General features: G+C 53.2%; 2 protein-coding genes across 2 annotated transcripts; one reads left to right on the top strand and one right to left on the bottom strand.

Moving 5' to 3' along the window:
- Position 1: 1 nt before the first annotated feature.
- On the bottom strand, positions 2-9,436 carry CTSZ (cathepsin Z). The gene is made up of 6 exons (XM_061126917.1): positions 9,223-9,436; positions 8,612-8,775; positions 4,460-4,639; positions 2,532-2,682; positions 1,774-1,936; positions 2-559 (listed from the first exon to the last, which is right to left on the bottom strand). The coding sequence occupies exons 1-6, from the start codon at positions 9,363-9,365 to the stop codon at positions 449-451; spliced, it is 912 nt and encodes a 303-aa protein (XP_060982900.1). The 5' UTR covers positions 9,366-9,436; the 3' UTR covers positions 2-448.
- Positions 9,437-19,908: 10,472 nt separating this feature from the next.
- Positions 19,909-27,068, top strand: TUBB1 (tubulin beta 1 class VI). Its single transcript, XM_061126915.1, has 4 exons — positions 19,909-20,082; positions 22,890-22,998; positions 23,675-23,785; positions 23,914-27,068. Exons 1-4 carry the CDS (start codon positions 20,026-20,028, stop codon positions 24,990-24,992), a joined length of 1,356 nt encoding a protein of 451 aa, XP_060982898.1. The 5' UTR covers positions 19,909-20,025; the 3' UTR covers positions 24,993-27,068.
- Positions 27,069-27,694: the final 626 nt, after the last annotated feature.

Below are 27,694 nucleotides of genomic sequence, written 5' to 3'. Positions count from 1 at the left end.
GTTCTGGCGTGAAGTGTGCATTTTATTCATCACTTGGGCAACTCAAAATTGTCATCTCCCCCCTGTGCCCCCCATTGATTTCAAGGTGACAAAGGAACTGGTGGTGAGTCTGAGCCGTTTTACCTCACAGACCACAGCTGCCAGATCATCTGTTGTGGAGGTCACATCGTTCACTGCCCCTTGGATCCCTCTTCTCCAGGCTGTCCTCGCAGCAGGAAGCTGTCCAGTGTAGGCGCGGAGCCGGCCCCTCCCCGGTTCTCCCCTCTGTCAGCCTATGTGGCATTTCCACCTATGTCTCCTCTGTGCTCAGGGCCGTCACTGGCTGTCACATATGTGAACATCAACCCCCAGTTCCTTCAAACCATGGCAGCGCCACCCCGATGCCTGTGACGATGGAATCCCCTCTGGTTCCGGCTCTCGCGATCCTTTCTGTAAGAGCTGCTCTGCCTTAAACGATGGGGTCCCCAAATGTGCAGCTCTCCTCGATGGCCAGGTTGTAACGGGCGCCCTCCCCACCTTTGTAGGTGCTGGTCACGATCCGCATCCAGCCGTGCTCACCCTGTGAGGAGTGGGACTGTGCATGAGGACTGGGGACTCCCCCACACCCCGCATCTCCTACCTCCCCTGTCTGCTCTCAGAGACCCTCTCCTCCCTCTTCAATCCACCTCGAGCTCAGAGAACCCGCAGTGTCCAAAGTCACCCGCTCAGCTGCCCCTCCCCTTTCCTAAGACCCCGATTCAGATAGCGCTTTCGTGAAATATTTAAACTTAGTTAATCCTTAACACAAGGGGTACATGGGTCTGTATACCAAGAACTAATTAATGTAGCTAAAATGTTGACTCTTTGAACCAGATGTCTGGACTACAAATTACCACCCTCATTTATAGTCATTGAATAAAAAATACTGACATTTCAACACTTTGACATAAATCATCTTCCCTGGATTTCATCATAATGAATTAGTGTCTGAAGCTGAATCATTAATACGAGGTCTCAGAAATGAAAATTCTGGCAGTTGATTTAACTCCCCTGGGTTTTTAACCCAACCTGAATAGTGTTTTTGAACTTCCCTGGTGGTAGAGCAGATGAGAGCCCACCTGCCAATGAAGGGGATGCAGGTTCGATCCCTGGTCTGGGAGGATTCCACACGCCAAAAAGCAACTGGGTCTGTGGGCCACAACTACTGAGTCAGCTCCGGAGCCTGGGAGCTACAACTACTGAGCCACACGCCACAACTACTCTGAAGCCCCAGTGCCCAGAACCCGGGTCCCACAGGAAAAGTCACTGCAATGAAGAGGACCCCCTGCTCACTGCAACTAGAGAAAGCCCGTGCAGCAACAGAGACCCACCACAGCCAAGACTAATACTTTTTAAAAAAGGTATTTTTGAGGAAACCCTGGTTATTACTTAGGAGACCAGAAAATATGACAAGAGAAAGAATGAGCTTGCTAATAAAGCAAGCTAAATGGAAACTTTTAAAGTAGGGCTCCTCAACCAGGGTCTTACCCACCCCCATGAGATGTCTGGGGATGTTGTGGTTGTCACATCTGGGAAACAGGGAGAAAGAGCATCTGGCATCAAATGGGTAGGGGCCAAAGAGGCTGCTGAACACACTGCGATGCTCAGGACAAGCTCCCCACCACCACCATGCGGTGCAGAAGCCCCCCAACCTCACATCTGGAGCCCGAAGCCCCACTGCTCAGGGCTGCAGTTCTCAGCTACAAACCCCCCAAAACCATCTACATGAGAGCAGTCCCAGTAGATTCGTCTTACCCATGGTTCGCCCCACGAGTTCCGGACAATCCAGTACTCTGTGCCGTCGCTGACACCCCAACCGGCCACGGAGACGATGTGGTTTATGTAGGCTTGCTCATTGTATTCGGAGTAGATGCCGCCAGTGTAGTTAGACATCTTGTTTGTTGCCATTATGCCACAGCTGAGAGCAAGCAGGGAGAATGTGCACTTTCAGCGGCCACTGTTCACCATGGTTAGGAACAGCTCAGATAATTCACACCTGATGGTTCTGCCCAAACTTCTGTTGTTACTCACCTGGCGTCCCCGCTATGGTTGCTATACCGGCAGCCCCGCAGCATGGGCTGTGCCCTGGGACCTTCCCACACACGTGTGCCTCCTTCCCAATAATCCTCCCAGGGGCACATAGACTGTTGAGCTTTACTTTTTGATTAGCTGCTAAGTTGTGTCAGGCTCTTTTGTGACCCTGTGGACTGTAGCCTGCCAGGCTCCTCTGTGCATGGGATTTTCCAGGCAAGAACACTGGAATGGGTTGCCATTTCCTTCTCCAGGGGATCCTCCCAGCCCAAGGATCAAACCCGTGTCTTCTGCATTGGCAGGCAGGTTCTTTACCACTGAGCCACTGGGAAAGCCCTGAGCTTAATTTTGAGAAAACTCATGTGGCAGCTCTTTCTAGCCTTGCGGGTACAGTTGGCCAGAAGAAAAGGGATGAAAATGACCTGGGTCCCCTCGACCTGAAGCCTGCGCGCCCACCGAGGGCAGGGGTCTCAGCTCCATACCTGATGGGGCCATTGGCGTAGATTTCTGCCATCATCTTCTGCCTCCCTGAAAGGGAGCCGTAGTCACCGACCTTCCAGAGGGTGTAGTTCTGGATGACATGGCACTCTTTGAATTCAGTGCAAGTCCCGCACTGGTTAAACTTGTCACACTCTGGGGACCACACGGAGAGGCAGCGTGAGACCCTTTCCTCGTTAACACGCAAACAAAGCAGTGCGCCCAGACCCCAATCTTCACTTTTCTAGCCGAGTGCTCCATCCACTAGCTAATAAAACAAATCACCTTGAGCTCAGGTGTTTAAATTACTCTCTTCCTTCAGCTACAGGAGTCACGACAACCATTCCCTCCCCAGCTCTCAGCAAAAAGACAACATTAATTAGCACGAACTAGGCGCTCAAAAGCTCGACTTTTCCTGAAAGCCAGGAGAAAGGCCTTTGCATAAGATTCTATAGCTGAGAATAGAGGGTAATTAAATTCTTAATTTTTAGTAATTTCCTTTGATTTCCAAGGGGAGCAGCCTTTATAATAAGATTATGTTGTTGGCTAGTGAATAAGTTAACACATCTCAGGGGAAAGTTAGCATTTTCTTCATTTGAGGAGGCATCAAGAATTAGGGTTCAAAACAAAGTGCGGCTGTTAGATCTGGAAGACGCCACACCGTCTCGTGCATTCTCACCTCATCCATCCTGCCTCCGGCCCACAGCCCCACTCTTCACTGCTTTCATGTTACCTATTTCTGCCATAATTTTCATGTCTGTCCAGATTCCTCCCCGCAGGACAGTAAACTCTTTGAGGATTAAACTGTTGGTTTAATTCACCCCTTGGACACCAAATGCCCAGGACACCCTGAAACATGATGGATCTGTGGCCACATTTGCTAACACAAACACAAGACCACTTAACTGCATACAACCAGGGGCCGATGAGTTCCATCTGGCCCTATTGTTCTAGGTGGGCTCCAGGGCCTGGCTGAGGGCAGACACGGCCAGTTCTGGGCAGAGTGGGGCCCCAAGACCACCTGGGTTTCCAGTTCTGAGCCCTCAGGGGCCCCCCTTCTTTTCACCCTGGGCACCTCTCTCTGACCCTCTGACCCCTGTGGCATCTACCACTTCAACACGACTCACTCGACCAGTCTGGGGGGATGCTTTCTGGCTGGGAGTACGGCCAGGAGGCAAGGCAGGGGCACCCGTGGGCGTGGGATGGCGCCTTCAGAAGGCTCAGGGGCGGGAGCACACGTTTTATAGATGGGGTGGGGGGGCGGCAGAAAAGTCCCCTCTCTGGGCCCCTGATCATCCCCATCCTCCCCTTTCCTGTCTCAGAAGGCCTCTTGAGTTGGCCCCAGCTCTATGCCCTGGTTACGAGGGAGCTCAGACAGGAGACTTAAAACTACCCACTGTGGGTCGTCTGGGGTTTGGACTCTTTCTCTCCTTTAGTTTCCAAGGGGAGCAGGTTGAAAGGAACATGCCAGCTCCAGGGACTGCAGGCCAGCTTGAGTGCACTGGTTCAAGCAGTGCCCTTGGCCCAGGGTCGTGACTCAGGCCAGGCCCTCCTGCAGCCTGCCGGCTATCCCTACCAGGCTCCTGGAAACACTCTTCCCTGGACCCACGCTCCCCTTACAAAGGCTGTGAAACCACTAAAATGCCAGATCCAAACACCAGGGCCCGGCCTGGCCACAGTGCACGCAGGCTGGAGAGCCCCGCCCCAAGTCTTTCTCATCGGTCTTCTCAACAAGGACGCCAGGCCCCCACTTCCTGATCCCCCAGCCCCAGCCAGGGGGCTCCGTCCCATCCTCCCCCGGGGCCGGCCACAGGACCTGAGAAGCGTGTGGGCCTGGGCTCTGGACCACACCTGCCCTGGGAAGAGGGAGGCGTGCGTGTGCCCATGTGCGTGTGTCTGGGGTGGGCGGGGGCGGGCAGCGAGCGGTGCCTACCTTGGTCCTTAGCCTGGTAGTTGTTGCAGGTCTCATCGGGGATGCCGTGCCGGTGGGCATACTCCCACACCGGCAGGTCGTTGCCCCCCTCGCAGGAGCCGGCGTCGCCGCAGTCGATCACATGCTGCACGGACAGCAGTGTGGACGGCCACGCCCCCTTCCTCTTGATGTTGATCCGGTCTGCGGGGACAGCAGCCACATGGGTTGGCGCCGACCCCCACCACCAACTACCAGGACAGCTTCAGGGGTGTCCTGCCTGAAGGCTGCTACTGACCAGTCCCCTCTAGGGCACTGGAGAGTCCAGACCACGGGCCGGTGGGGTGACCCCTCTCATTCCCCATGCACCTAGGCCCACACACCCCACAGGCAGCTGAGGGTGGCCATGCCCTTTACCCTGCACGTGCAGAGTCCTGGGGACCCTACAGCCAGACCTACCCTAGCCGGCCACCTCACTTGCCACCTCCTGAGGTGATGATCCCACAACTACCCACGCTGGCCCACATCTTGAGATCCCACCTCCAAATCGGAACTCCCAAGCCTGTTCTTTCCCTGATTACAGTGAGCAAGCAGCCAGGTCTCCACCCCCCAGCAGCCCCCTCCAGGCGCTTCCTTCCTGCCCTCCTGCAGTCCCATGCCCCCCTACATCCCTGGGGTCACCTCCCAGGCTCTGGGCCCACAGGGCTCTACATCCGCCCCTGTGACCTGCCCTTGGCCTTCTGGAACCCACAGCCAGTCACCAGCAGTGCCCCAGCTCTTTCCCCAGCGCCTGGACCACACTCCCCTGGGGCTCTACTGAAGACACACCTCTACAGAGCCTCATGTGGCCAACCCCTCCCAGCCACAGTTCTCCCCAAGCCCCTTCTCAGCAGCCTCCCACAGCCGTCTGCCCTCAACCCTCACAATCCCTCCCCAGCCTTGCTGACCCTCCAGCTGACATCATTTCACCCATTAACCCTACCCCTTGCTCCGTTGTTAACGGACCATCTCGCTCCCGCAGTGCTGGCATAGCATAGCTCCTATGCTGCCTGGCACGTCGTTGGTGCTCAGTAAATAAATGTGTTCAGTCATGTCCAACTTTTTGTGACATCATGGACTGTAGTCCGCCAGGCTCCTCTGTCCACGGGATTCTCCAGGCAAGAATACTGGAGTGGGTTGCCATTTCCTACGCCAGGGGATCTTCCTGACCCAGGGATCGAACCCACGTCCCTTGTGTCTGCGGCATTGGCAGGCGGGTTCTTTACCACTGCGTCACCTGGGAAGCCTGCTCAGTAACTAACAGCTGCTGTTAGTTACTAAATGAACTCACTGAGGTTTTACTGATTGCAGCCTCATCCTGGCTGCCGGCCCCTGGAAGCCCCCTTGCCATGAACGTGGAGGTTCTCCATCCTGGTCGCACACTGGGCAAGGCCTGGAGGTGGGATGAGGGCCCCCTTCGCCCCCACTGCTATTTCTCAACCAATCTGCACCTGACCCACCCCCGGAGGTTAGCACTTGGCACTTCCCTTTCAACCCCTCATCCTCCCTGCTCATCCACGGCCGCCTGGTCACCTACTGTGCGCCAGGCCCTGTTCAGTGAGCAAAACAAAGCTCCCACCCTATGAGCTTCATGTGGTCAGGGAGATGGGCCACGCTGCCAGGAAAAGAGAGAAGAGGATGGGGGGTACATTCAGACAGTGGGAGGCACCCATGGGAGGGGGCAGAGGCCTGGCCTGAGGTCACTCCCCCCACCCCCGTTCTTCAGCTCTTGACATCCAAGCTGGGTCCCAACACCAAATAAGGAGTCAGCTAACAGAGGGGCTGTGGGCAAGTCAGGGTTTTGGGCTAATCTGCCTGAAGTCTTAAAATAGTTTCAAGCAGGACAAAAAGGGGCCCTGGCCTGGGTCGGAGTTGTTTGAAGCCTGAGGCGGGGCAGCTGGGGAGCAGCAGGTGGACTGGTCGGGCAGCTCCGGCAGCGAGGCCAGGGCCCAGTTCCAGCAGAATCCCTGATATACCTTGAAGGGAGAGCCCAGCCCTACGGCCTGATTGTCTGAAGGTTAAAAACAGGTGGCCGGCGTGCTTCTGGGCTTCGGCCGGAGCGAGGGAAGGCAGGTGTTCTCCTGGAGTGATTAGGAGGCTGCGGAAGAACTGGTTTGGGGGCGAGGGTGGTGGTGGAAAGGAGGAGCAGGTGAGGTTTGAGGTGTCAGGTGTCCAAGTGAGAAGAAGAGCAGCAGGTGGACGTGAAGGCCAAGTCCAGATGTAGGGTCCTGGGAACCCAATGTTCAGAAGTTAAGTTGGGAGGATGCGGAGCCGGTAAGAGGGTCCGAAGGGGCCAGGGAGGCAGAGATCAGGGGCCCACTGTGACTGAAAGCCAGGAAAGCACTGGGGCGGGGGGTCACGGATGAAGCACAATCAGGCAGGGAAGGCCAGGGGGTGACCACCTGGCCTGCCCACGGCGGCCCCATGATGGAGACCTTGGCAAGGAGCTGGAGGTGCGGCTGGAGGGGTTTGAGGAGGTAAGAGAGGAAGTGGGGGCTGCAGGCCTCTGAGAGCCCAGAAGTGGGGTGGCAGCTGGAGGTGGAGTGGGGTTCAGCAATGAGCAGGGGTGGGCATTGGCAGGTGCAGCCTGGGTCAAGGGCTCAGATGCTGGACGCCCAGGGATGGGAGCGCAGGCAAACTATGACCAGCTGTGGTAGGCAGCAGCTGGGCCGGCACCCTGGAAGTCCCCTTCTGGGGGCTGCTGTTTTCTCAGTGAAAGAGGAAGAGGATGTCTGCTGCTAGGGAGGACGTCGAGAGTCAGGAGGGGGAAGCCATTGTTTGTCTGCCCAGGAGGGTCCACTCCGGTCAGTGGAGGGTTGACCTCTGAACAGGGAAAGGTTAATGGACCAGACAGCCTTTCCAGGCACTGTGTTCCCTTACAGATGCAAATTTTGGCTTGTGACTCCCTCCTAAGATCCCTCAGGCTTCCGCCAGGCCCCTCCCCTGGGTGCAGGGCCCCTGGTGACCTTTTCAGCTTCCCCTACCACACCCTCAGCCCCCCACCACAAAGGCCCTCTCAGTTCCCCTAGGCCAGTGAGCACCATTCCTGCCAGGCCTTTGCCACGAGCTTTGGGTTCAAGGCCGGCCACACCCTGCCTGCCTGTCCAACCCAGACTTCTCCCAGTGGCTTCTTGGTTAAGCCTCTGGCTCCACATTCTCCAGGGGCCCTGTCCATCTCCATTTCAGTCAGCGGGGGCCTCCCCAGCTAAAAATGGGGCTCAGCCTACCAGTCCCTTCCCTCCTCCATCCTGAAGGGTCAGAAGTACCACCCAGCCCCCAGGAGAGATGGGGCAGGGCCACCACGGAGACCCACCAGCTGCCTCTGCTACAGTGGTGGACCCTGGGGTCCAGATTCCGCCCCCACACCCTGCTCTTCAGCCTCAAGGCAGCCCAGCTTCTGGGCTCAGGTTCTGGCTGTCACTCACGCTCACACAAAGGTCTAGTCTCCCGACCGCTCAGCCAGGAGCCTTGGTTTCCTCTTCTACAAAGCGGGAGCAATCACAGGGCAGTCAGGAAGCTTCAATGATACGCAGAACGTTGGCCAGCGGCAGTAGCCACACTGCGGTCAGTCTGCCTAGCACAGTGCGTCAGGGCAGGCGTTTCATAGATTCCAGTGTGGAACCCCCGGGTTGCCAGAAGACCCAGGCTGGTGTGAAGTCTGCAACCCATCCTCCCAGGCAGGCCCAGCAGCCTGCTCAAGCGGTGTGAACCTCTGATGTCCCCTCCTTCCAGGCCTCAAGCCTTCCAGCCCTCACTGTGGCCAGGCGGCTAAGGTCCAGATGAGAAGAAAGCTGGACTTGCTCAATAGCCCAAGCCCAGGACAAGCATTCATTTCAAATATTAACTACCCTGAAAAGCAGCTTCACGTTCACATGCCCAACTCCAGCAGGCGAGTCTGTGGGGTGGGCCCCGATGGCCCAGGTCACAAGCTTTGAGACCGATAAGGGCCTGGGAGCTGTTTGTCACCAGGCTTCAGTTCTGTGACCGCCGGGCACGCACAAGGCCCCAGATCCGCTCCCCGAGGCCTGACACAGACACCCCTCTCCCCATCCCAGGGTGACTCCCCGGGACCCTGGGCTGCAGCCACCCATGCAGACAGGAAGGCAGCTGGATGGGCCTCGCTGGTCCTTGACCTACCCGCCATGGCACTGGTGCTGCCATGCGCCCAGCAGGAGCCGCAGTACTGGGGGATGTGCTGGTTTCTGGTGACACTGGCGTAGTTGACCCCATTCACGTTGCGCCAGTCCCAGCTCTTGGGGAGATCCGACGGGGACAGGTACTCATGAGGCCGGGGGTACGTCCTGGGAACAGACAGCACCAACAGAATCAGCACTGGGCACCTCTCCCCTCTCCCGGGGTGGGGGTGGGGGGCCCAGACATCCTCCCCAGTGGGAGGGCGAGAGGGAATGCAGGCGACCCATCTCACGCTGGGAGATCCCCGCCCTCTCAGGCTCTGAAGCTGGCAGGGCAACCCCCCACCCCTACCCCCACCCCCACCTCCAATGCAGGAACCAGACTGCTCCGGCCAGCAACGCCCCAAATGCAGGTCGGCGAGGCTGGCCTGCTTCCAGCACGGGTGAGGCCCGTCCAACCCCGCACAAGTGAAAAAGAGGGCCCCCAAAGCCTAGGGGCTGGCCCTGACCCTCAGAGGTCAAAGGAAGCAGGGCGCCCTGGTTGCTGGCACACCAAGGAGGCGGCTGAGCGCGCGCAGCCCAGGGAGATGGGCAGGGCCCCCCAGCCGCCCCGACCTGCGCCCCAGCTGGGTGAGCTGGTCCCCCCGCAGAGGCCGGTAGCAGCCGCGGCCCGGGCGGAAGTGGAGGCCGGCCCGCGCCGCGCCCGCCAGCAGCACGAGCAGCAGCAGCGGCGGCACCAGCGGCCCGGACGACGCCATGGCTCCCTCGCCGGTGCGATCGGACCCCGACTCGGATCCTAACTCGGATCTCGCGCCGGTCACCCCTCCGCAGGCTTCCGCCCCGGCCCGCAGGCCCTTAAGGTGTCTGCGCCCGGCGGGACACTCCCCCGGGGCGGGGCGCGCAGCTGCCCCCGGTGACCCGGCCCCGCCCCGCCCGGCCGCCCGGCCCGTCCGGGCTCGGGTCACGCGCCAGGCCTCGGCGGACCCCGCCCGGACCCCGCCACTTGCCTCTTGCCTCTGGTCTATCAGACCTCATTCATTCTTAGGGCCCCCCGCCCCCAGCCTTGGCGTCTTGGGACCCTTTGGTCCGGAGAGATGCCCCGGATCCCCGCATCCCGCCTGGGTCCAGCCTCCAGGGATGATGGGCAGGGGTCTCCCCGCAGAATTGTGCCCTACTCTAGCTTCCTGATGGAGGAGGGCATGGCAACCCACTCCAGTATTCTTCCCTGGAGAATCCCATGGACAGAGGAGCTTGGCAGGCTACAGTCCCAGGGGTTGCAAAAAAGTCAGACACAACCGAGCACCTGAGCACCCTAGCTTTCCCTGAGGCTGAGACCCTTTCTGGAGAGACGTTGCCCCTACACAGAGAAGGAAGACTGAATCCTTCTAGAAAAGGCCCCTCAAGGAAAATCTCACTTGGAGCCTGAATCTTCTTTCTCCCTGCCAACTTCCAAAGCTGCCTGGGGATGTTTCTGCTAACAAAGCATTGCATCTTCAAACAACCGAAAGCAGAAGTGCGACCCCAGGGGCCTGGGTTTCCTAACTCGAGAGTTCCCTCCTCCCCCGGCTCCTCGTGACTGGTGGTCACCTGAGCCAACCACAGAATGGCCTCCCTGGTCTTGGGAGAAAAGGGTTCAGGCTTTTTGTCCTACGGTCCAGTGTTGGTATAGGGTCCTCCCATGTGGGGACCCTGTTCTTACCACATGGACACCTCCCCCCCCCGCCCCCAGTCCCTGTCTTTTGCTCTGCTGGCACCAGGCTTGCACACAGAAATCACAGTAGCTGCCCTGCAGACCTCCAGCCATTTCTCTGGCCGCCCTTGGAAGCCCTGAGGTACCCATGGAATCCCAATAGGGCTTGGTCCCCGCTCCCGAGAGGCTGTCTCTCGACATGTAGACATGGCCTCTATCCACTGAGGTGTCCTTTATCTTCTTGGAAAGCAGGCTTCTTGGTGCTTGCCCCAACATGTGTCCTGGGCCTGGTCCCAAAGCCTTTCCCTTTCCCCGGGTGCAGAAGGTGTGGGAAGGGAGTTCCCAGCTGGGGTTTCCCCATCCCTCACCTCTCTCCTCCACAGCCAAAGTGAAGCAGCCAATGGGTCCTCCATCCGTAGGAGGAAACAAACCAGCGGGGTTGTCCCTGGGTGACCCCGGTGACGTCCACCATCCAGGTGGGGTCTTCCTAAGAGGTGGGTTTTGGGTCTCCTTTAAAGAAAAATATGAGCTTCTCAGGTCGTGCAGTGTTAAAAGAAACTGCCTGACAATGTGGAAGACATGGGTCTGATCCCTGACCTAGGAAGATCCCGCATGCCATAGGGCCACGAAGTCCATGAGTTGCAACTACTGGCCTGTTCTCCAGAGCCTGTGCTCCTCAACAAGAGAAGAAGTGAGAAGCTCGTGTGCTGGAGAGTAGCCTCCACTTGCCACAACTAGAGAAAAGCCTGAGCTGACACAAAGACCCAGCAGAGTCAAAAATAAATAAATAAACATTTTAAAAAATCATAAAAGCTCATAGTTGCTGAAGAATGACCACAGTGGTCCCCCTATTGTAGGGTGATGAATATTGTGGGGACCTCCCAAGTGCCCATAGATGGTCAGGGCCCAAGAGGTGCCACACAGGACACAGATGACCCGTTGGCCCCACCTCAGGGGAGTGCTATGAGGTCTGGGGCTGCATCCCTGATGCTGGGTGGAAATGTACCGGGTTATAAGCTCTTCCGTTCCTGCAGTGTTGGGGGAACTGGATGCTCTAAAGGTGTTCTGGGCTTCTCGTAGAAGGTCCACAGGTGTTGGTATTATGATGATCAGGGCCAGTGTCGTGAGCGTGTGACACCTGACATCAACAGGGCCCTTAGCACTTGGTGAGATTCTGGTCTGCCAAGGCCCCCCCATTTTCATTTTGAGCTGCACATTCTGGAGCTGGCCTGCCTGATGATGCAACTCCGTAGTCCAGGGTCTGTGAAAGGGTCAGAGTGGGGCAGTGGTCACACATTGGGCCCTGGAGAAGGCAGGTTAAAGGGAGGGACGGTGACATTCTCAGGCTGACAGGTGGTGGTGTACCAGGGTTTCCCTGCCCTGGAAGCTATGCAGACTCAGAGGATGATGGGAAAATCTAGCAGGTGGAGGGGGGAGGAAGGCCAGACATTTGAAACCACAACTTTCAAGGCAAGAAGAAGCGAGTGTGTTCCCCTGTGACCCGCTCTGCCTCTTCAGCACCTGTGATGGGTGCACCACATGGAGTCAAGCCTCTGGGCCGTTTCTCCCCTCTGAAGTTGGCTCTGGTCCATGGATATACGTCTGCCTGGCTCCCAGCTCTGAGGGATGAGCTGGCCGCGTCACTTTGGGAGTCCCTCAGGGCTGCGGTCTGTTGAGGGAGGGGCCCTAGCTCTGGCCACTGCTGTGAGGGGAGGGCGTTTGACTCCAGGAGCTCTCTGAAGGTGAACAGATGAAACTCAAAACCTGCTGGGACTGCAGAGAGGAAGGAGTTGCTGGACTGGCTGCCCCGCCCACCAGCTCATCTCTCCCCAGAGCAGGTGCACCTGAGTTGCAGGTTTGGGGACCCTGCGGATATGAAAGCTCTGTCTCTTCCTGACGCCACCACTGCTCTGCGTGTCTGGGAGGGTGTTTTGTGGATAATGACTCGTCTTATCTGCCTGGGACAGAAGCTCAGGGAGCCGGCCTGTAACTGAGTAACTGATTTGTCCCTGCCGCTCAGCCGTGCCCGAAGGCAGATACAAAGTCAGTCTAGACAACTCCTGTCTGGGAAAGTCTTCTCTCATTTGATCCTCAGCACAAGCCTGTGAGGTGGGAATCAGATGCTGTCACCCATTTTACAGATGGGGAGACTGAGGCTCCAGAGAGGATGAGAGACCTGTACTCAGACCAAGGTTCATGGGTGGCGGGTTTGAATCTAGCCTGTTTATCTTTTTTATTGCCCCATAAAGTCTCCTGGCAAACATGTGATGCAAGTCCATGACACAAAAGCCTATTCAATTCTAAAAATAAGGTTGACTTGTCCCCTCGTCCTGATAAAGAAATCTCTCACACTTTACAGCCAGGCTGGGGCCGACCCAGCCTCCCCACTTGCACAAGAACACAGGTGAGTTTTCATTTACTGTGGACTTGCCTCCAAGCCCTCTTCTCCTTCTTGGCTCGTGCCATGCTGCCTGCATGACATGAGCAGACACTTCCTATTCTCTCACCTTCCTGGGCTGAGCCAGGTCTTGGATACTGCTTTTATTGTGATGGGTGCTGGCATGTTGGGAGGCATGTCTGGCTCGTGGGCAACATGGGTCCCTCGCCAGCTGCCCCTCTGTCCACACAGTCACTTGGTTAGATGTTCACGCTGACCCTATGCCATGAATGTGATCCCCAAACGCCATCGCCACCACACCCTCTGCTGGTCACACAGGCTGGCTTGGGAGGGGACTCGCCTCCTGGGGGTCACATTTGTGAGACTGGCCTGTCAGTCTCACCTTCAGAGCACGCCACCCACCATCCACCTGGCAGGTCCCATCAGGCCCACCCAGGAGCCTCCCCTGGAGCCCTTGGAGCGTGGCCTGCCTCGTTCACTGGATCCAGTCTTCTGGGACCCAAAAGGGAACTTGGCAAGCATGCTGAGAATCTAGGATGCGCCATGTCGTTGTCCCAGCCCTGGGGACATAGGAGTGTCAGTCTCTGCCTGCCAGGAGTGGACATTCTGGTAAGGGGCCACATGGAAACAGGAAGAGTGTCCAAGTAGGAAGAGCTGGATCCAGAGATAGGGCCTCTGGGAGTTTGCTCTGGGGTGGTTCTCTTAGCCATCCTGCGAGTTGGGATTGACTGACGAGGACGCAGCCATGGAAACTGCTGGACTTTTCAAGCATGTGCAAGGCCCTTGAAAGGCGAACACTCTGGGTAGGTGTGACCAGGTGGCCTCAGAGATGGCTGGAGAAGAAGGAGGCTGGGCGAGGTCCCTGGGTTGTAAACGCACCTCTCAGCTGCTGCGCTCTGGGATCTAAGGCCAGCTTCTTGCTCCCCAAAGGCCACTGTCCTCAAATGCAGGGCTCCTCCTCTGCTGCCAGGTCCCAGCCAGCCCTCCCTTGTCCCTCCCTCCCTGGGGCAGGCCTGTGTCTCTGCCTCCTTTGGCTCCCTCCCTGCTCCCCACTCACCCCAGGGGTTTCCCCATCAATCGGAACAATATATCAGCTGCGGTGAGAGGGGTGGTTTTACCCTGGTGGCTGCTAGTTTCCTGGGGAGCATTGGTGATGTCTTTATGTTCTATGAGCTCCCTCTGGGAGGAAGGATGGAAGGATGGAAGGCTAGGGGGTGGTGGTCAGTTAGAGGCTATTGCGGTCAAGAGCTGCTGCTGGTGGTGGGTTACTGATTCGGCTGGAGAGATGCTGAGATGAGCGGCAGGGCTTGCAGGACCCAGTTATGGACCAGAGGTGAGAAGGAGGCCTGGCTAAAGGCTGTCTGGCCGACCTGCCTCTCCACACCTGGAATCATCTTTTTAGAACCACCTCTGGTTCTGCCGTGTCATCTTGGAACACATGTCAACCCATCAGGTCCCTCTCTGAGCTTCAGTCTCTTCCACCAAATGAAAGAACCATCCCCTGACTTGTTGTTGTTCAGTCGCTAAATCGTGTCTGACTGTTTGTGACCCCATGCACGCCAGGCTCCTCTGTCCTTCACTATCTCCAGGAGCTTGCTCAGATTCATGTCCATTGAGTCGGTGATACCTTCTAACCATCTCATCCTCTGTGCCCCCCTTCCCCTCCTGCCCTCAATCTTTTCCAGCATCAGGCATTTTTCCAATGAGTCGGCTCTTCGCATCAGGTGGCCAAAGTATTGGAGCTTCAGCATCAGTCCTTCCAATGAATATTCAGGGTTGATTTCCTTTAGGGCTGACTGGTTTGATCTTGCTGTCCAAGGGATTCTGAAGGGTCTTCTCCAACACCACAACTCGAAAGCATCAACTCTTTGGCACTCAGCCTCCTTTATGGTCCAACCGTCATGTCCATACATGACTACTGGAAAAACCACAGCTTTGACTCTGCGGACCTTTGACTGGAGGTGGGTGCAGCCAGAGAGATGGTGGCAGAGCACTTGGTGAAGGACAGAGAAGGGAGGTTTGGCAGGTGAGTCTCTCTCCCCTGGAGGGCAGGAACCACATTTCTGACATTTCTGAGGTCCTTCAAGCTCTTCTGAGTTTCTCAAAGAGTACTTAGCCAACATTTGTTGGCTAAACAAATAGAATTCTGAGGCTTGTACAGTGGAGGTTTCTTGGACAAACACTGGGCTTGAGGAAATATATATTTTTGTTTGATTTCATCCATGTTGTGTTATCTCTCTTTCTGCCACTGAACATGGCTTATCAGGAGCTGCACACCTTGGGAGACGGGAGAGATATGAGCGAGAAGGTTAATGTTTCTGTGTATCTCAGAGCCATGGCGGCTCACGGGAGGTGTGTGTGTGTTTCCTCCTGCAAATGAGAGGTGCCACATCCCAGGACGCTGATTCTCAATGTACCGAAGAGATGGCATGTCATCCCCATTTTGAACTTGAGGCTGGAGAGGGATGGGGAGCTGTCAGCGTGGGGCATCCAAGGGAGAGAAGGTCTCAAACTCCTCCGTGGAGCTGGGCAGCCTGGCTTAAAGAAAAACAGTAACTAGTTTCTTGCTTACTTTTTCTCTTCTTGCAGTTACTTATTCATTTTCCCAGAACTTTCTTTTACATTAGGAGAATGCACGAGGAGGAGAGTACAAGCAAGTGGAACTCAGTTCATCTGATGATCTGCCCACATCCGCTGAGTCACTCCTAATGGCCCCTCAGATGTCATTTTCTTACTAAGACATTTGGAAAAATTTCTGCCTCTGAATCACAAGCAAACACTGTAATTCACCAGCCTTCTCTTAAGTTATGCAAGGAACTTTGATGCGCTCAGAAGTGGAAGCTTGGGGCGGATGAAATCAATGAATTCTCTGAGAACTTTGTTTTTCTCCTACTTGAAGTTCATTTGCTGAGTGGAGGATGCGGGGAGCTCCATCCAACCACTGGGGTCACCTCCGCAGGAAGTCTGGGAGCAGCTGATGTGGGGTTTCTTGATGACACTGGTTTTCCTTATCATCTTGGTCCTGTTCCCATAATAGACCCGAGTGTCATCCAGGAAGGGGCTTGCTGCCACAGCGTCTTGTCAAGGGCTGCTCCTCACAACGAAGGGCTGGCCTGAGGGTACTTAACCATCTCCAGGGGGGCGTGTGGGGTCACCCCCGGTGTGCAGGGGTTTCTGCCCACTGTCCCCCTGGAGCTCAGTTCAGGTCCTATCACTGTCACCTGCCTTTGTCACAGTCCTTCTCGGGGGAGAAGATGGCTTTGTCGCTCATCACAGATGGCGGCTTTGAATCCCTTGCTGTGCTTCAGGGCAAGGGGTCACCTTCTGCCTGGCGGGAGTGCAGACCTTGGGTCCCCCAGGGGGGCTTGTTCACCTGTGCGTCAGGAAGGGGGCACTCCTGGGGGCCTGAGAAAGGAATTGTGTCTTCACCACCTCACTGGCTCTCGCTAACCTAGCAGCCAGAGGGGCGCGTGTTCCCCAGGGGAGCAGGTACTTTCATAAATAAGGACAGAGGGGCAGAGACAGGCTGGCGTCAGCCCCGCCATATGTCCTGCCTCCTGGTGCCACCCGACATGTTAACTCCTGCGCCCACAGCAGCTCAGGCCAGACACCCAGTAGGCGCTCAGGACCCAGGCCCGGGAGACAGCGGCGTCTACACCGTCAGTTGCATCGCTGCCTTCCATCATGTGAAGCTGACTCGAAAAACACTGTCGGTGCAATGGTTGAGGGCTGCTCAGTCCTTACCACAGACTTGGGCCTCGGGACCTCTCTTGGGCTTTCCAGGTTTGAGGGAGGTGGGCCCCCAATCCCAGCCTCCCTTCCTGGCATCCGCACCACCCCCATCAGCCCCCACCTCTGACAGCGCATGCCACCCGGGCTGAGTAAACACCACTGGCCCCACTGGAATCAGAGCAAACAGGGTTCCTCTTCTTCCCCCTTTTTGCTACCATTAACAGAAAAACCTTTTAAGCGCTCATCTGGAATTCTGGCAAACTCAGGTGACCCAAGGAGGGTGCTCCAAGGAGGGTGGAGGCTGGGGGCGCCCAGCTTGCTGGACTGCATTCCTCCGGAATGGAGTGAAAACACAGGTGGAGGGCACCCCCAGACCCTCCCAGCAGCTCTGCCCCCCACCGCCTCCAGCAACTTCCTAAAGTAGGTCTGTGCTGACTCCACGGACCATCCCTGTTCAGCCTGGACCACCTCCTAGGAAAGGAGGAGAGAGTCCCCGCGCCCCTCCCCGCCCGTTAGGACACACTCCTGAATAAACACATTATTGGCTGTGGGGAAGCTGGCCCTTCTGAGTGGGGCTGCTCACCCTCGCCCAGCTGTTGGTCTGCACTCAGCAAACATTGACTGAGGCACTTTGGGGACTCGAAGGTGAAGCGATGCAGCAACTCCCAGGCTGTTGGGGAGATAAGGCAGGAATATAAGTGATGGGCAAACAAGGCTGAGTGTTGGAAACTGCCATCAAAGCTCTAGGGCCACCGGAGGAGGGGGGGTGTCCCTGACCCCCCAGGGTCTGTCTCCTGTTCCAGCCTCAGAGACGCTGGGGCCTGCCGGGCCAGGGGAGGGCGGGCAGGGCAGGTGGGGGCACGAAGGGAAGAGGAAGGAGTAAAGGCAAGTGGGGTGACATCCATGGAAGCTGAAAGGCTCATTCTGTGTGTGTGTATATATATATTTCTTAATATATATTTAACTATATTGTGTTAGTTTCAGGTGTTTAACACAGTGATTCTTTTTTTTTTTTTAATAAACATCTGTTCTTTTTCAGATGATTTTCCCTTAAAGTTTATTACAAAATATTGAGTAGAGTTCCCTGTGCTGTACGGCAGGTGCTTGTTGGTTATTTATTTTATATATAGTAGGGTTTATCTGTTAATCTCAACCCCCTGGGACTTCCCTGGTGGTCCAGTGGCTAAGACTCCACTCCCCCAACGCAGGGGACCTGGGTTCGCTCTCTGCTCAGGGAAATAGATCTCATATGCTGCAACTAAGACACAGCACAGCGCCGCCCCCCCCCCCCAAAAAAAAGGAAAACTCAACTTCTGAATTCATCCCTCCCCACTGTGTATTTTTTAATTCGTGAAAAATACTGCTAAGCACAAGCATATTTCTTCTCTTGTATTTACACTGTCTCCTCTTTACCTTGGGGGCAGCCGAGTGTGGAGCAGATGCAGGTGTGAATGATGTGGTCATTCAACTTGGAGTAGAAAGAACTTTCCAAACTAAGAGACATGTCGCAAGAGTCCTCATCTCATTTCTAAGTTTGGAAAGATTCGCCAACTCTTAACACGTCCCAGTTTGCTTAACCTCTCTCTCCATGCGTCACTCAGTCATCGTTGCCCTGCTGTTTCAGAGAAAGTTGCGTGGTGACCTTGAATACCTCAAAGTGTCTCCTGAAAACTAGGGCTTGCATGCACGTGTTCCCCAGGCCAGGATCAAGTTCAGGAAATAGAACGTGACTGCAATGTTATCATCCTATCTACACAGTCTGTGCTCAAATGTCCACAATGGTCCCCTTCGTGTCCCTCACAGCAACTCTTCCCTGGTCCAGGACCTGTCCATGGGTCATGGAGCTCTTAGTCTGCACATGACGGGTGAGATCACTGGACAACAGACAGGAGTGGGCCTGAGGCCGGCACCAAGGGACAAAGTCTTTCTTCCCCACCTGTGGTTTCCCTCCCAGCGTTCACCTCAGCTCTTGGCTCTGTGGTTGAACTCCTGGGAGGACTGGAGATTATATTCCCCAGAAAGTCCACTGGGGATAACTTCCCTGCTCATGTCACTGACCTCACATCGAGGTCTCCCCAGGCCTGTAGGAAGGCACGCGGTTTAGGAGCCGATGGTCAGGCTGGGGCTTGCAGGGTGAGAGGTGATGGGCAGGGGCTGGTGGTGAGCCTGGTTTGCTGGGAGTGCAGGGCTGAGCATCTCCTGTGTGGCCCTCACTGGGTGTCAGGGACACCCTCACTGGGTCTGAGGGACTTCATCGTTTGGTAAAGGAACCAAAGTCAGTGAGACCCCTGTGATGAGAGCAAAGGGGCAACAGAGGAGAGCTGCGTGGTGGTGTAAAGGGGCAGCCAGGCTGTGTCCTGGGCAGAGAGGTGGGCGGGGCTGTCACAGGCTTTTACGTTAAAGGGGGCCTTGTCATGTCAGGGAGGGGCGAGTGACCGCCAGTATGAACAATGTGCTGGGAGAGAGCTGAAAACCCCACGGCCCAGTGTGGAGGAGGGAATATTCCAGAACCCTGACCACGCAGGACCAAAGTCTGGAGGGGGTGTTGGGATGGAAGCCTGGAGCCAGGTTAACAAAGGCCTTGATGGCAAGCCGGAGAGTTTAGATCTTATGTCTCCATTCTGATTTCCCAAACTCCCAAGAATCACATGTCACCCATTACAAATTTGGCCAAGTTGAAAAAGCAGACTTTCTCTTATCATTTTACTATTGGGATTCCCAGGTGGTGCTAGTGGTAAAGAACCTCAGGAGACAAGAGACGAGGTTCGATCCCTGGATTGGGAAGATCCCCTGGAGAAGGGCATGGCAACCCACTCTAGTACTCTTGCCTGGAGAATCCTCATGGACAGAGGAGCCTGGTGGGCTACAGTCCATAGGGTTGCAAAGAATTGGACATGACTAAAGAGACTTAGCAAGTTTTTTTTTTTTTTTCTATTAACATTAAAATATACAACATAAAAATCAGAACTGTCTATCCATGTTCCACCTTAGCGCCACCAGTGGCTTTTAGACAAAGCACAGCTGAAGACAGGGGAGCCATGGCAGGTTCTTGAGGGAGGGTGGGGTGATGTCTAATTGGTTGTATGTGTGGCTGTAGTGAAGCCACTTCATGCTCTGGAATTTGTGGACTCATCTGTCATGCCATGCATTTAGACAAAAGGATTTCTGATAATACAACTGGCTTGGGTGGGAAAGGTCTCTGGAGGTGGTCCTGGTTGCCCCGGTGAGCTAGGAGTCTGACCAACTGGGGGCCCGGAGCTGGTGCCCAGACTCCACCATGCAAGGCTGAGGCCTGCTGCCAGTCCTATAGGCACCGCACACAACAGCAGCCTTTGGTCTTGAACTCTAGGAAATGATCGGGCAATATTCCGTGTTGGGAGAGGAAGAACTCCCCCTCTACAAGGATGACAGAGCAGAGAGGGGCAGGGGCTGGGCCTCCAGGCTGGACACACCCTTGGGTCACTGCGGGAGGCAGCCTGGTCAGTGGGTCCCGTCACTGCGATGACCAGAGTTGTGTAAGGCTTGCGGCAGTGACCAGCAGCTCTCTCAGACTAGGGACTCGCTCCAGGCAGGTCTGATCCTCAGGCGCAGAGCAAGGATGCGTGAGATCGTACACATCCAGATTGGCCAGTGTGGCAACCAGATTGGAGCCAAGGTAAGGAACGTCCAACTACTACTGTCCTTGATCCACAGCATAGAAAAAGCCCCTAAGGTAACAGGGAGGATCCGAGCCCAGCAGATCTACGCGCTTGCCCAGTGTCTGACTTACTGACGTCAAACGATGTCTGTAGTAGTTAAAGAGACTGAGGGCATAGGAAAAGGCTTAAAGGGTAAATCTAACTCCTGTTAATTTTGTGGACAGTTACATGTGTATAAAACATCTGTCAATTGTTTTAACTTTGATCACTTCTGCATTCGTATCTAAAACCAGTAATTTTGTCTCAAAATAGTTTTCAAAAATTTCTTGGGAAAATTTTTCCACTGTATCACTAAGATATCTTTCCCTCCCCTCCTGTATTTATGTTCCAGTTAAAAAAGATCAACTATAATTTATTTTGAATGCAACAGAAAATCAAAGTGGTAAACCTAAAATTTTTGGTGTTCAGCAACAGAAATAATTAAAATAAATCCTTTGCGATATAAATAAGTTTTTCTCCTCCTCCATCGCATTTTTCTAAAAAATACTTGGTTCTATTGACCAAGGCTAAGAAACAGATACCAGAGCCCAATACCTCCAAGTCTAAGTTTTTTTAAATTTACTTTTAAAAAGATTTATTTACTTATTTTTGGCCGTGGTGGGTCTTCGCTGCTGCATGTGGGTTTTCTCTAGTTGTGTCCAGCGGCAGCTACTCTTCATTGCAGTAGAGGCAGGCGGGGGGAGCTTCTCATTGCAGTGTTCTCTTGCTTCCGAGGACGGGCTCTTGGGAGCCTGGGCTTCAGTAGTTGCGGCTCATGGGCTTCGTTGCTCCATGGGATGTGGGATCCTCTCAGACTAGGGATTGAGTCGGTGTTCCATGCATTGCAAGGTGGATTCTTAACCACTGGACTGCCAGGGCAGCCCTCTTCAACTCTAATTTTAGAGTGATCAGTTCTGTTATGAAACAGCTGTCTGATTATTCTCTTTACTATTTTGAAATTACTTCTACTAGCATGAATTGCATTAAAAACTTTATTGCATTACAACTTAAAAGTTTATATGTGATGAGATGATGTAAAATTTACCATTTGTAACCATGTTTAAGTATCTACTTCAGTAGTGTTAAGTATAGTTACACTGTCATGCCTCCAATCTCCAAAATGCTTTTCTTGAAAAACTAAACTTAAATTGCTTTTTTCTTGTAAGACTAAAACTTCATACATACCATTAAACACTACCTCCCCATTTCCTCTCCCCTACTCCTGGCACCTGCAATTCTCCTCTCTGTCTCTATGAATTTCATTATCATATAACAGTATTTGTCCTTTTGTGAGTGGCCTGTTTCACTTAGCGTAGTGTCCTCAGGGTCCATCCCTGTTGTAGCAGGTGTCAGAACTTCCTTCCTTTTTAAGGCTGAATAACAATCCATCTGTACAGATAGATCACGTTTGTTTATTCAGTCATCTGCAAGGGCATCTGTATTGTTTCCAAATTTTGGCTACTGTAACTGACACAGCTATGGAAAAAATGAAACTCTTTTAAAACAGGTGTTTAAAACCTGGGGCAAAGAAAATGACCGCTTAACAAAGAAGATGTCATCCTTCCTTGCTGGAGTGATAAGACATTCGAAACTCAAACACACAGACAAGGGAGGCATGGGCCCCTACTGCTCTGAAGTTGGAAGATAAGATGAAGATAGGATCCAGGCAGGGAGTGCAGGGTCTAGGCAGGGTCTCAGCTCTGGGTCCAGAACTGTGCTGCCTAATGGTTAAAGACCCAGCAAAAACTTATTATTTGGGCCCATAAGAACTTTTAGGACGCATTTTTTTTTTTTTTTGTTAGTCTCACTCCTGATTTTATTTTTTTGGTATTTAAAAAAATTTTTGATTGGAGGATAATTGCTTTACAATGTTGTGTTGGTTTCTGCCATACAGCAATGTGAATCATCCCTAAGTATACACAAGACATTTAATTTGTGGTTTCAGAGAACCTTCTTTTTTCTCTGCTGATAATTTACTATAAAATAGAGTCTTATATTAATAAGATCAAGGCCGAAGCAGAGCTATCATTTAAAAATGTGGTTGGAAAAAGCCTTGGGGATTGAACATAAACGAATACATTTTCAAGTATATTTGTGCTTCTCTGGGGTAATGAAAAGGGGCCATTTCAGTAACTGTATCCATAAAAGCCTGGCACATATCTATATGAATAATATGTGTATGTGACTGAAAGTATAATATGTTTCAAATAGTTACCAGAAAATGGCTATGCATAATTTTGAATTGAGCACATATCTGATCATCCAAAATGCGCACTGTTTAAAAGCATGCATAGGTGTCCTCGTGATGGGCTTTTGGGAAAAACTGCATGAAAATAAATCCGCAAAGTGGAATGAGATGTTATCATGCAGTCAGATAAGAATTCAGTTTATTTTCACTTAATGGGATCTATACTCTGCTAGCTGGATGCACTGTAAGGCCTAACTAGAGATACACTGATGTGAAATTCTAAAAGAAGAGCATTAATGTACATGGGGGCCTGAATTTCACAGGAACAAAATCCAATTTGACATTTTATGTGTTACATTGTATTGAAGCAGTTCAGGTGGATATAAAACACTGTTTTCATCTTCATGGCTAGGAGCAGGGACAAAGCATAAATTTAGGAAGGGGCGGGCAGGTAGGAAAAGGGCCCCAAAGATAAGTCTCAGGGAGGAATGCAGACCCAGAGCTCTCGCTTCCTGTCTTTCTGCTCAATCTGCCGGCTCCAACCTGGCCTTCAGCGGGATCCCTCTGGACACTGACCTTCTCTCCTTCTGCTTTCAGTTCTGGGAGGTGATTGGAGAGGAGCATGGGATAGACTGGGCCGGGAGCTACTGTGGGGACAGCGCCCTGCAGCTGGAGAGGATCAGCGTGTACTACAACGAGGCTCACGGTACGACACTGCGCTCTTGGCCATGGTCACCGGCCCTGGGGACACAGCAGAGAGAGGAGGGCCTGCGAGACCAGAGGGACAGGCGGGTAATATTCTGAGAGCTACTGAGGGTAGCCCTGGAAAGGCTGTCTCTGGTCACAGGAGGGCCACACTGCCAACACAGACTGTTTAGGCCCTGACCTTCCTTTCTGGTTTTTATTATTTTATTTTTTCCCTTATCTTCCTTTTCTGGTTTTTATTTTTAAATTAATTAATTATTTTATTAATTGTTTTGCGGTTTTTTGGCCATGCACTGTGGCTTGTGGGATCTCAGCTCCTGGTCCAGGGATTGAACCTGGGCCCTGGGCAGTGAGACTGCAGAGTCCTAACCACTGCACAGCCAGGGAACTTTGCCTTTCCGGTTTTTAAATAAAAAGTAGAGTCAGTTCCAATAGGAACAAAATCCTCATCACTCGCAAGAGAAAAAACAAAATGGACAATGGTGGAAGAAGTGATTTCTGAAGCTTTTTACAGATTTCTGTGATTGTTGTCGGGGTCCAAGCTATCACTGCCAGTCTTTCTACCCAAGACACTTTCTAGAAGGACTCTTTCCCCCTACCTAGGTTCTACTTTGATGAAACATGAACCTTCAGAAAAACAAGTTAGAAGTTTGCTAACTTCATATCTTTCTAAGCAGGTAAGAAATACGTGCCCCGAGCAGTCTTGGTGGATCTGGAACCCGGGACCATGGACAGCATCCGATCTAGCAGAGTGGGGACCCTCTTCCAACCGGACAGCTTTGTTCACGGTAGGTTTTTCTGGAAGGTTCCACTGGGGAGAGAGCAAGAGCGCCTCCTGGAGGTGTGCATCCTCCCCAGCCCCCACGCCCGTTCCTGGGGTGGGGGAGAGGGATGACCAAGTCCCCTGTGCCCGCAGGTAACTCCGGGGCCGGTAACAACTGGGCGAAGGGCTACTACACGGAGGGCGCCGAGCTGGTGGACAGCGTGCTGGACGTGGTGCGCACCGAGGCCGAGGGCTGCGACTGCCTGCAGGGCTTCCAGCTAGTGCATTCACTGGGCGGGGGCACGGGGTCGGGGATGGGCACGCTGCTGCTGGGCAAGATCCGCGAGGAGTACCCCGACCGCATCGTGAACTCGTTCAGCGTGATGCCCTCACCCAAGGTGTCGGACACGGTGGTGGAGCCCTACAATGCCGTGCTGGCGCTGCACCAGCTCGTGGTCAACTCCGACGCCTGCTTCTGCATCGACAACGAGGCGCTCTACGACATCTGCTTCCGCACGCTGCGGCTCAGCACGCCCACCTACGGGGACCTCAACCACCTGGTGTCCCTCACCATGAGCGGCATCACCACCTCTCTGCGCTTCCCGGGCCAGCTCAACGCTGACCTGCGCAAGCTGGCCGTGAACATGGTGCCCTTCCCACGCCTGCACTTCTTCATGCCCGGCTTCGCGCCGCTCACGGCCCAGGGCAGCCAGCAGTACCGCGCGCTGACCGTGGCCGAGCTCACCCAGCAGATGTTTGACGCCCGCAACACCATGGCCGCCTGCGACCCCCGCCGTGGCCGCTACCTCACCGTGGCCTGCATCTTCCGGGGCCGGATGTCCACGAAGGAGGTGGACGAGCAGCTGCTCAACGTGCAGACCAGGAACAGCGGCTGCTTCGTGGAGTGGATCCCCAACAACGTCAAGGTGGCCGTGTGCGACATCCCGCCCCGGGGGCTGAGCATGGCGGCCACCTTCATCGGCAACAACACAGCCATCCAGGAGCTGTTCGGCAGGATTTCCGAGCATTTCTCGGCCATGTTCAAGAGGAAGGCCTTCGTGCACTGGTACACCGGCGAGGGGATGGACATCAGCGAGTTTGCTGAAGCTGAGAGTAACATCCAGGATTTGGTGTCCGAGTACCAACAGTTTCAAGACGCCAGAGCGGATGTGGAAGAGAAGGCGGAGGTAGAGGGGGAAGCAGAAGTGGAACCGGCAGACAAGGAACAGTAACGGCGAGAGGCCCTGCCTGAGGCTGGCTCTTCCGGAGCGCTATTAGGATGAGCAAGTCACCCCCGTGATCGCAGGCCGGTTCTGTGCTGTGACACAACGACCCACCCGCAGCCACTCAGCGTTAGCTCTGATGGGGAACTTTGGGGGGTGGGGTGGGGGGCGGGGAAGTACTGACGGGCACTAGGGTCTTGAAGAGTGTGGTATTCTGTGCACAAGCTTGGTTTTATTCTTTTTAATAGGCAGGTGAATTAACTGTAGAGTGCTCCCTTTGTTTAAAGATCTGATTTGGCTATTTGCTGTGTGTGGAGATGGACTGGGTGGGGGGTGTGGGGGAGCCCCTGCAGGTGAGGTTAAGTTGTATAGGCATTAGCTACCCTGGTAAGCACATGGGGATCTGTACTGGTTGGCATCTCCGGACTGTTAAGGCTCTCACCGTAGGTTCTCTCTTAATGCATGGCCCGCTGCCCACTTGTTCACACCTGCTGACCTCCAGGAGTCAAGTCATGTGACTGCTTGGTGTTTGGGAGCCACACAGAGGAACACGGGAGTCAGTGACCACTAGTAAATTGTGGAGATTGTGTATACACTTCAGCATACCGATTGCAAAAGGGACAAGGGAGGAAAGGAAAGTGGCAGTCCTTCCCAAAAAAATACCTAGGCAAAAAACCCCACAAAATAACAACTCCAGTCTTCTGATCTTTATGTCTGAATCAGTTCAGTTCAGTCCAGTCGCTCAGTCGTGTCCGACTCTGTGACCCCATGAATCGCAGCACATCAGGCCTCCCTGTCTATCACCAACTCCTGGAGTTTACTCAAACCCATGTCCATCGAGTCGGTGATGCCATCCAGCCATCTCATCCTCTAGCTACCTTTTAAAAATGTTTTTAAATTGGCTGTGCTGTGCAGTATGTGGGCTCTTTAGTTCCCAGGAACTAAACCTGCATGCCTTGCACTGAGAGCTCAGAGTCTTAACCACGAGTCCACCAGGGAAGCGCCCTGTATAACTAGCTCTTAACATATATGTAGATACTTTAAAGTTTCTTATTAATGTTTGATTCTGGGAATTCATTCATCATCTTTGGTTCTTGTAAAGGCTATTTCAAAATGCCCTTTTCACTTTAATGCAGCAACCCTCCTCAAAGGGCTCTGCAGCTGCCCTGCTCTTTAGAAAGGGCACATGCACGCCCAGCGACCACTGAAACGGAGGAATTAAGCAGCGGTGGCTGTAGTGTCCTTCGAGGTTATGGAGGACACTGTCTCATTAGGGAACTTTTACAGTTGATATTAATTTGCAGAAGTTGCCATAAATGTTTGCATGATGACACACCTTTAGCCATTACACAATTTTAATCTGTTCACATTACAACAGGACCAAATACACAAGAGCGTAATCAAATCATCCATAACTTCTTAATTACAGTTTACCTATTTCTGACATACAGCACTGCCATCCCATCCAGCGCCTGAAGGGTTTTAATGGCTTTCTAGAATTACCACGGAGTTATCCAATTGGATCCATGGGCAGTCGGTGATGGGAGGAACTATTTACTTGCAGGCAACTGGGTTTTCATCTATTTGCCTTGTAACCTGCAGTAATAAGGCAGCCAGTGGATGGGTGATAGTAGCTCATTTTGAGAAACTTCACTCTTTTCACGTGCATATCACGAGAAAATAACTAAAATATGCACCAAGAGAAAAATTCTCTCGATGTTTGTATTGTGACATGCCTTATATTTACAGAATTTTAAAAAATAAAGTTTTAAACACCTTCTACCTGTGGTTCAAAAAGCACTAAAACCGAAAGCAGATTTAATAAGAAACTGCATCTGAATTACTCTTAGTTTGAGTTCATAACTTCTTTAGATGCTAAAAAGACTTATAACCTGTGATTACATAAGAATTTATACACATGCTTCCTCTGGCACTTTTTTCACTTTCTCAAATCTAAAAAGGCAATTAAATAGATGCAGGAAAGGATACAGATCTAAAGTAAAAAAACAAAACCCTGCTGATTTATATTACTGTAAAGATTTTTGCTTGCTCAATAGTAATCATTAAAATACATTCAATTTTAAATGGCTAAATTGCTTTATTTCAGACTAAATAAATTCCTTTTCTTGGAGTCTAACTGCCCAGACTTATTAATGTTGAGTAGTTTAAAATATTTCAAAATGCATCCCACTATCCTACTCTTTTGTATGGTGAAGTGAAAGTTGCTCACTTTCACTTCTGACTCTTTGCAACCCCATGTTCATGGACTTCTCCAGGCCAGAATACTGCAGTGGGTAGCTGTTCCCTTCTCCAGGGGATCTTTCCAACTCAGGGATCAAGCCCAGGTCTCTCATATTGCAGGCAGACTCTTTACCAGCTGAGCCACCAGGGAAGTCCAAGAATATTGCAGTGTGCAGCCTATCTATGCTCCAGGGGATCTTCCTGACCCAGGAATTGAACCGGGGTCTCCTGCATTGCAGGCAGATTCTTTATCAGCTGAGCTAAGTAGATATAGATTTAAAAAAAAACAACCAAACACACTAAAAGAAATCTGTCCCAATTTTGAAGGGCCTCTTCCTTTAGCTGTACAGTGGCTACAGCAACATTGGTCTCTCTGAGACTGAGATGGTAGACTCAGGATTTTAGAGCATTTGATTCCTTCACTTCACACACAAGAACCTTGTGTGAATGAGGAGACTGAATCCCTCACA

This window comes from Dama dama, chromosome 23 (genome assembly GCF_033118175.1).
Source record: "Dama dama isolate Ldn47 chromosome 23, ASM3311817v1, whole genome shotgun sequence".
Lineage (NCBI taxonomy): Eukaryota > Metazoa > Chordata > Mammalia > Artiodactyla > Cervidae > Dama > Dama dama.
The sequence above is the reverse complement of the archived record's forward strand: the minus strand, read 5'-3'. Positions and strand labels throughout refer to the sequence as shown.

Coding starts and splice junctions, on each gene's coding strand:
- CTSZ (XM_061126917.1), bottom strand. CDS start 9,365: ATGGCGTCGTCCGGGCCGCTGGTGCCGCCGCTGCTGCTGCTCGTGCTG. Junction 8,776..9,222: donor CTCACCCAGCTGGGGCGCAG/GTCGGGGCGGCT, acceptor GTCTGTTCCCAG/GACGTACCCCCGGCCTCATG. Junction 2,683..4,459: donor CTACCAGGCTAAGGACCAAG/GTAGGCACCGCT, acceptor TGTGGTCCCCAG/AGTGTGACAAGTTTAACCAG.
- TUBB1 (XM_061126915.1), top strand. CDS start 20,026: ATGCGTGAGATCGTACACATCCAGATTGGCCAGTGTGGCAACCAGATT. Junction 20,083..22,889: donor GCAACCAGATTGGAGCCAAG/GTAAGGAACGTC, acceptor TTCTGCTTTCAG/TTCTGGGAGGTGATTGGAGA. Junction 23,786..23,913: donor ACCGGACAGCTTTGTTCACG/GTAGGTTTTTCT, acceptor CTGTGCCCGCAG/GTAACTCCGGGGCCGGTAAC.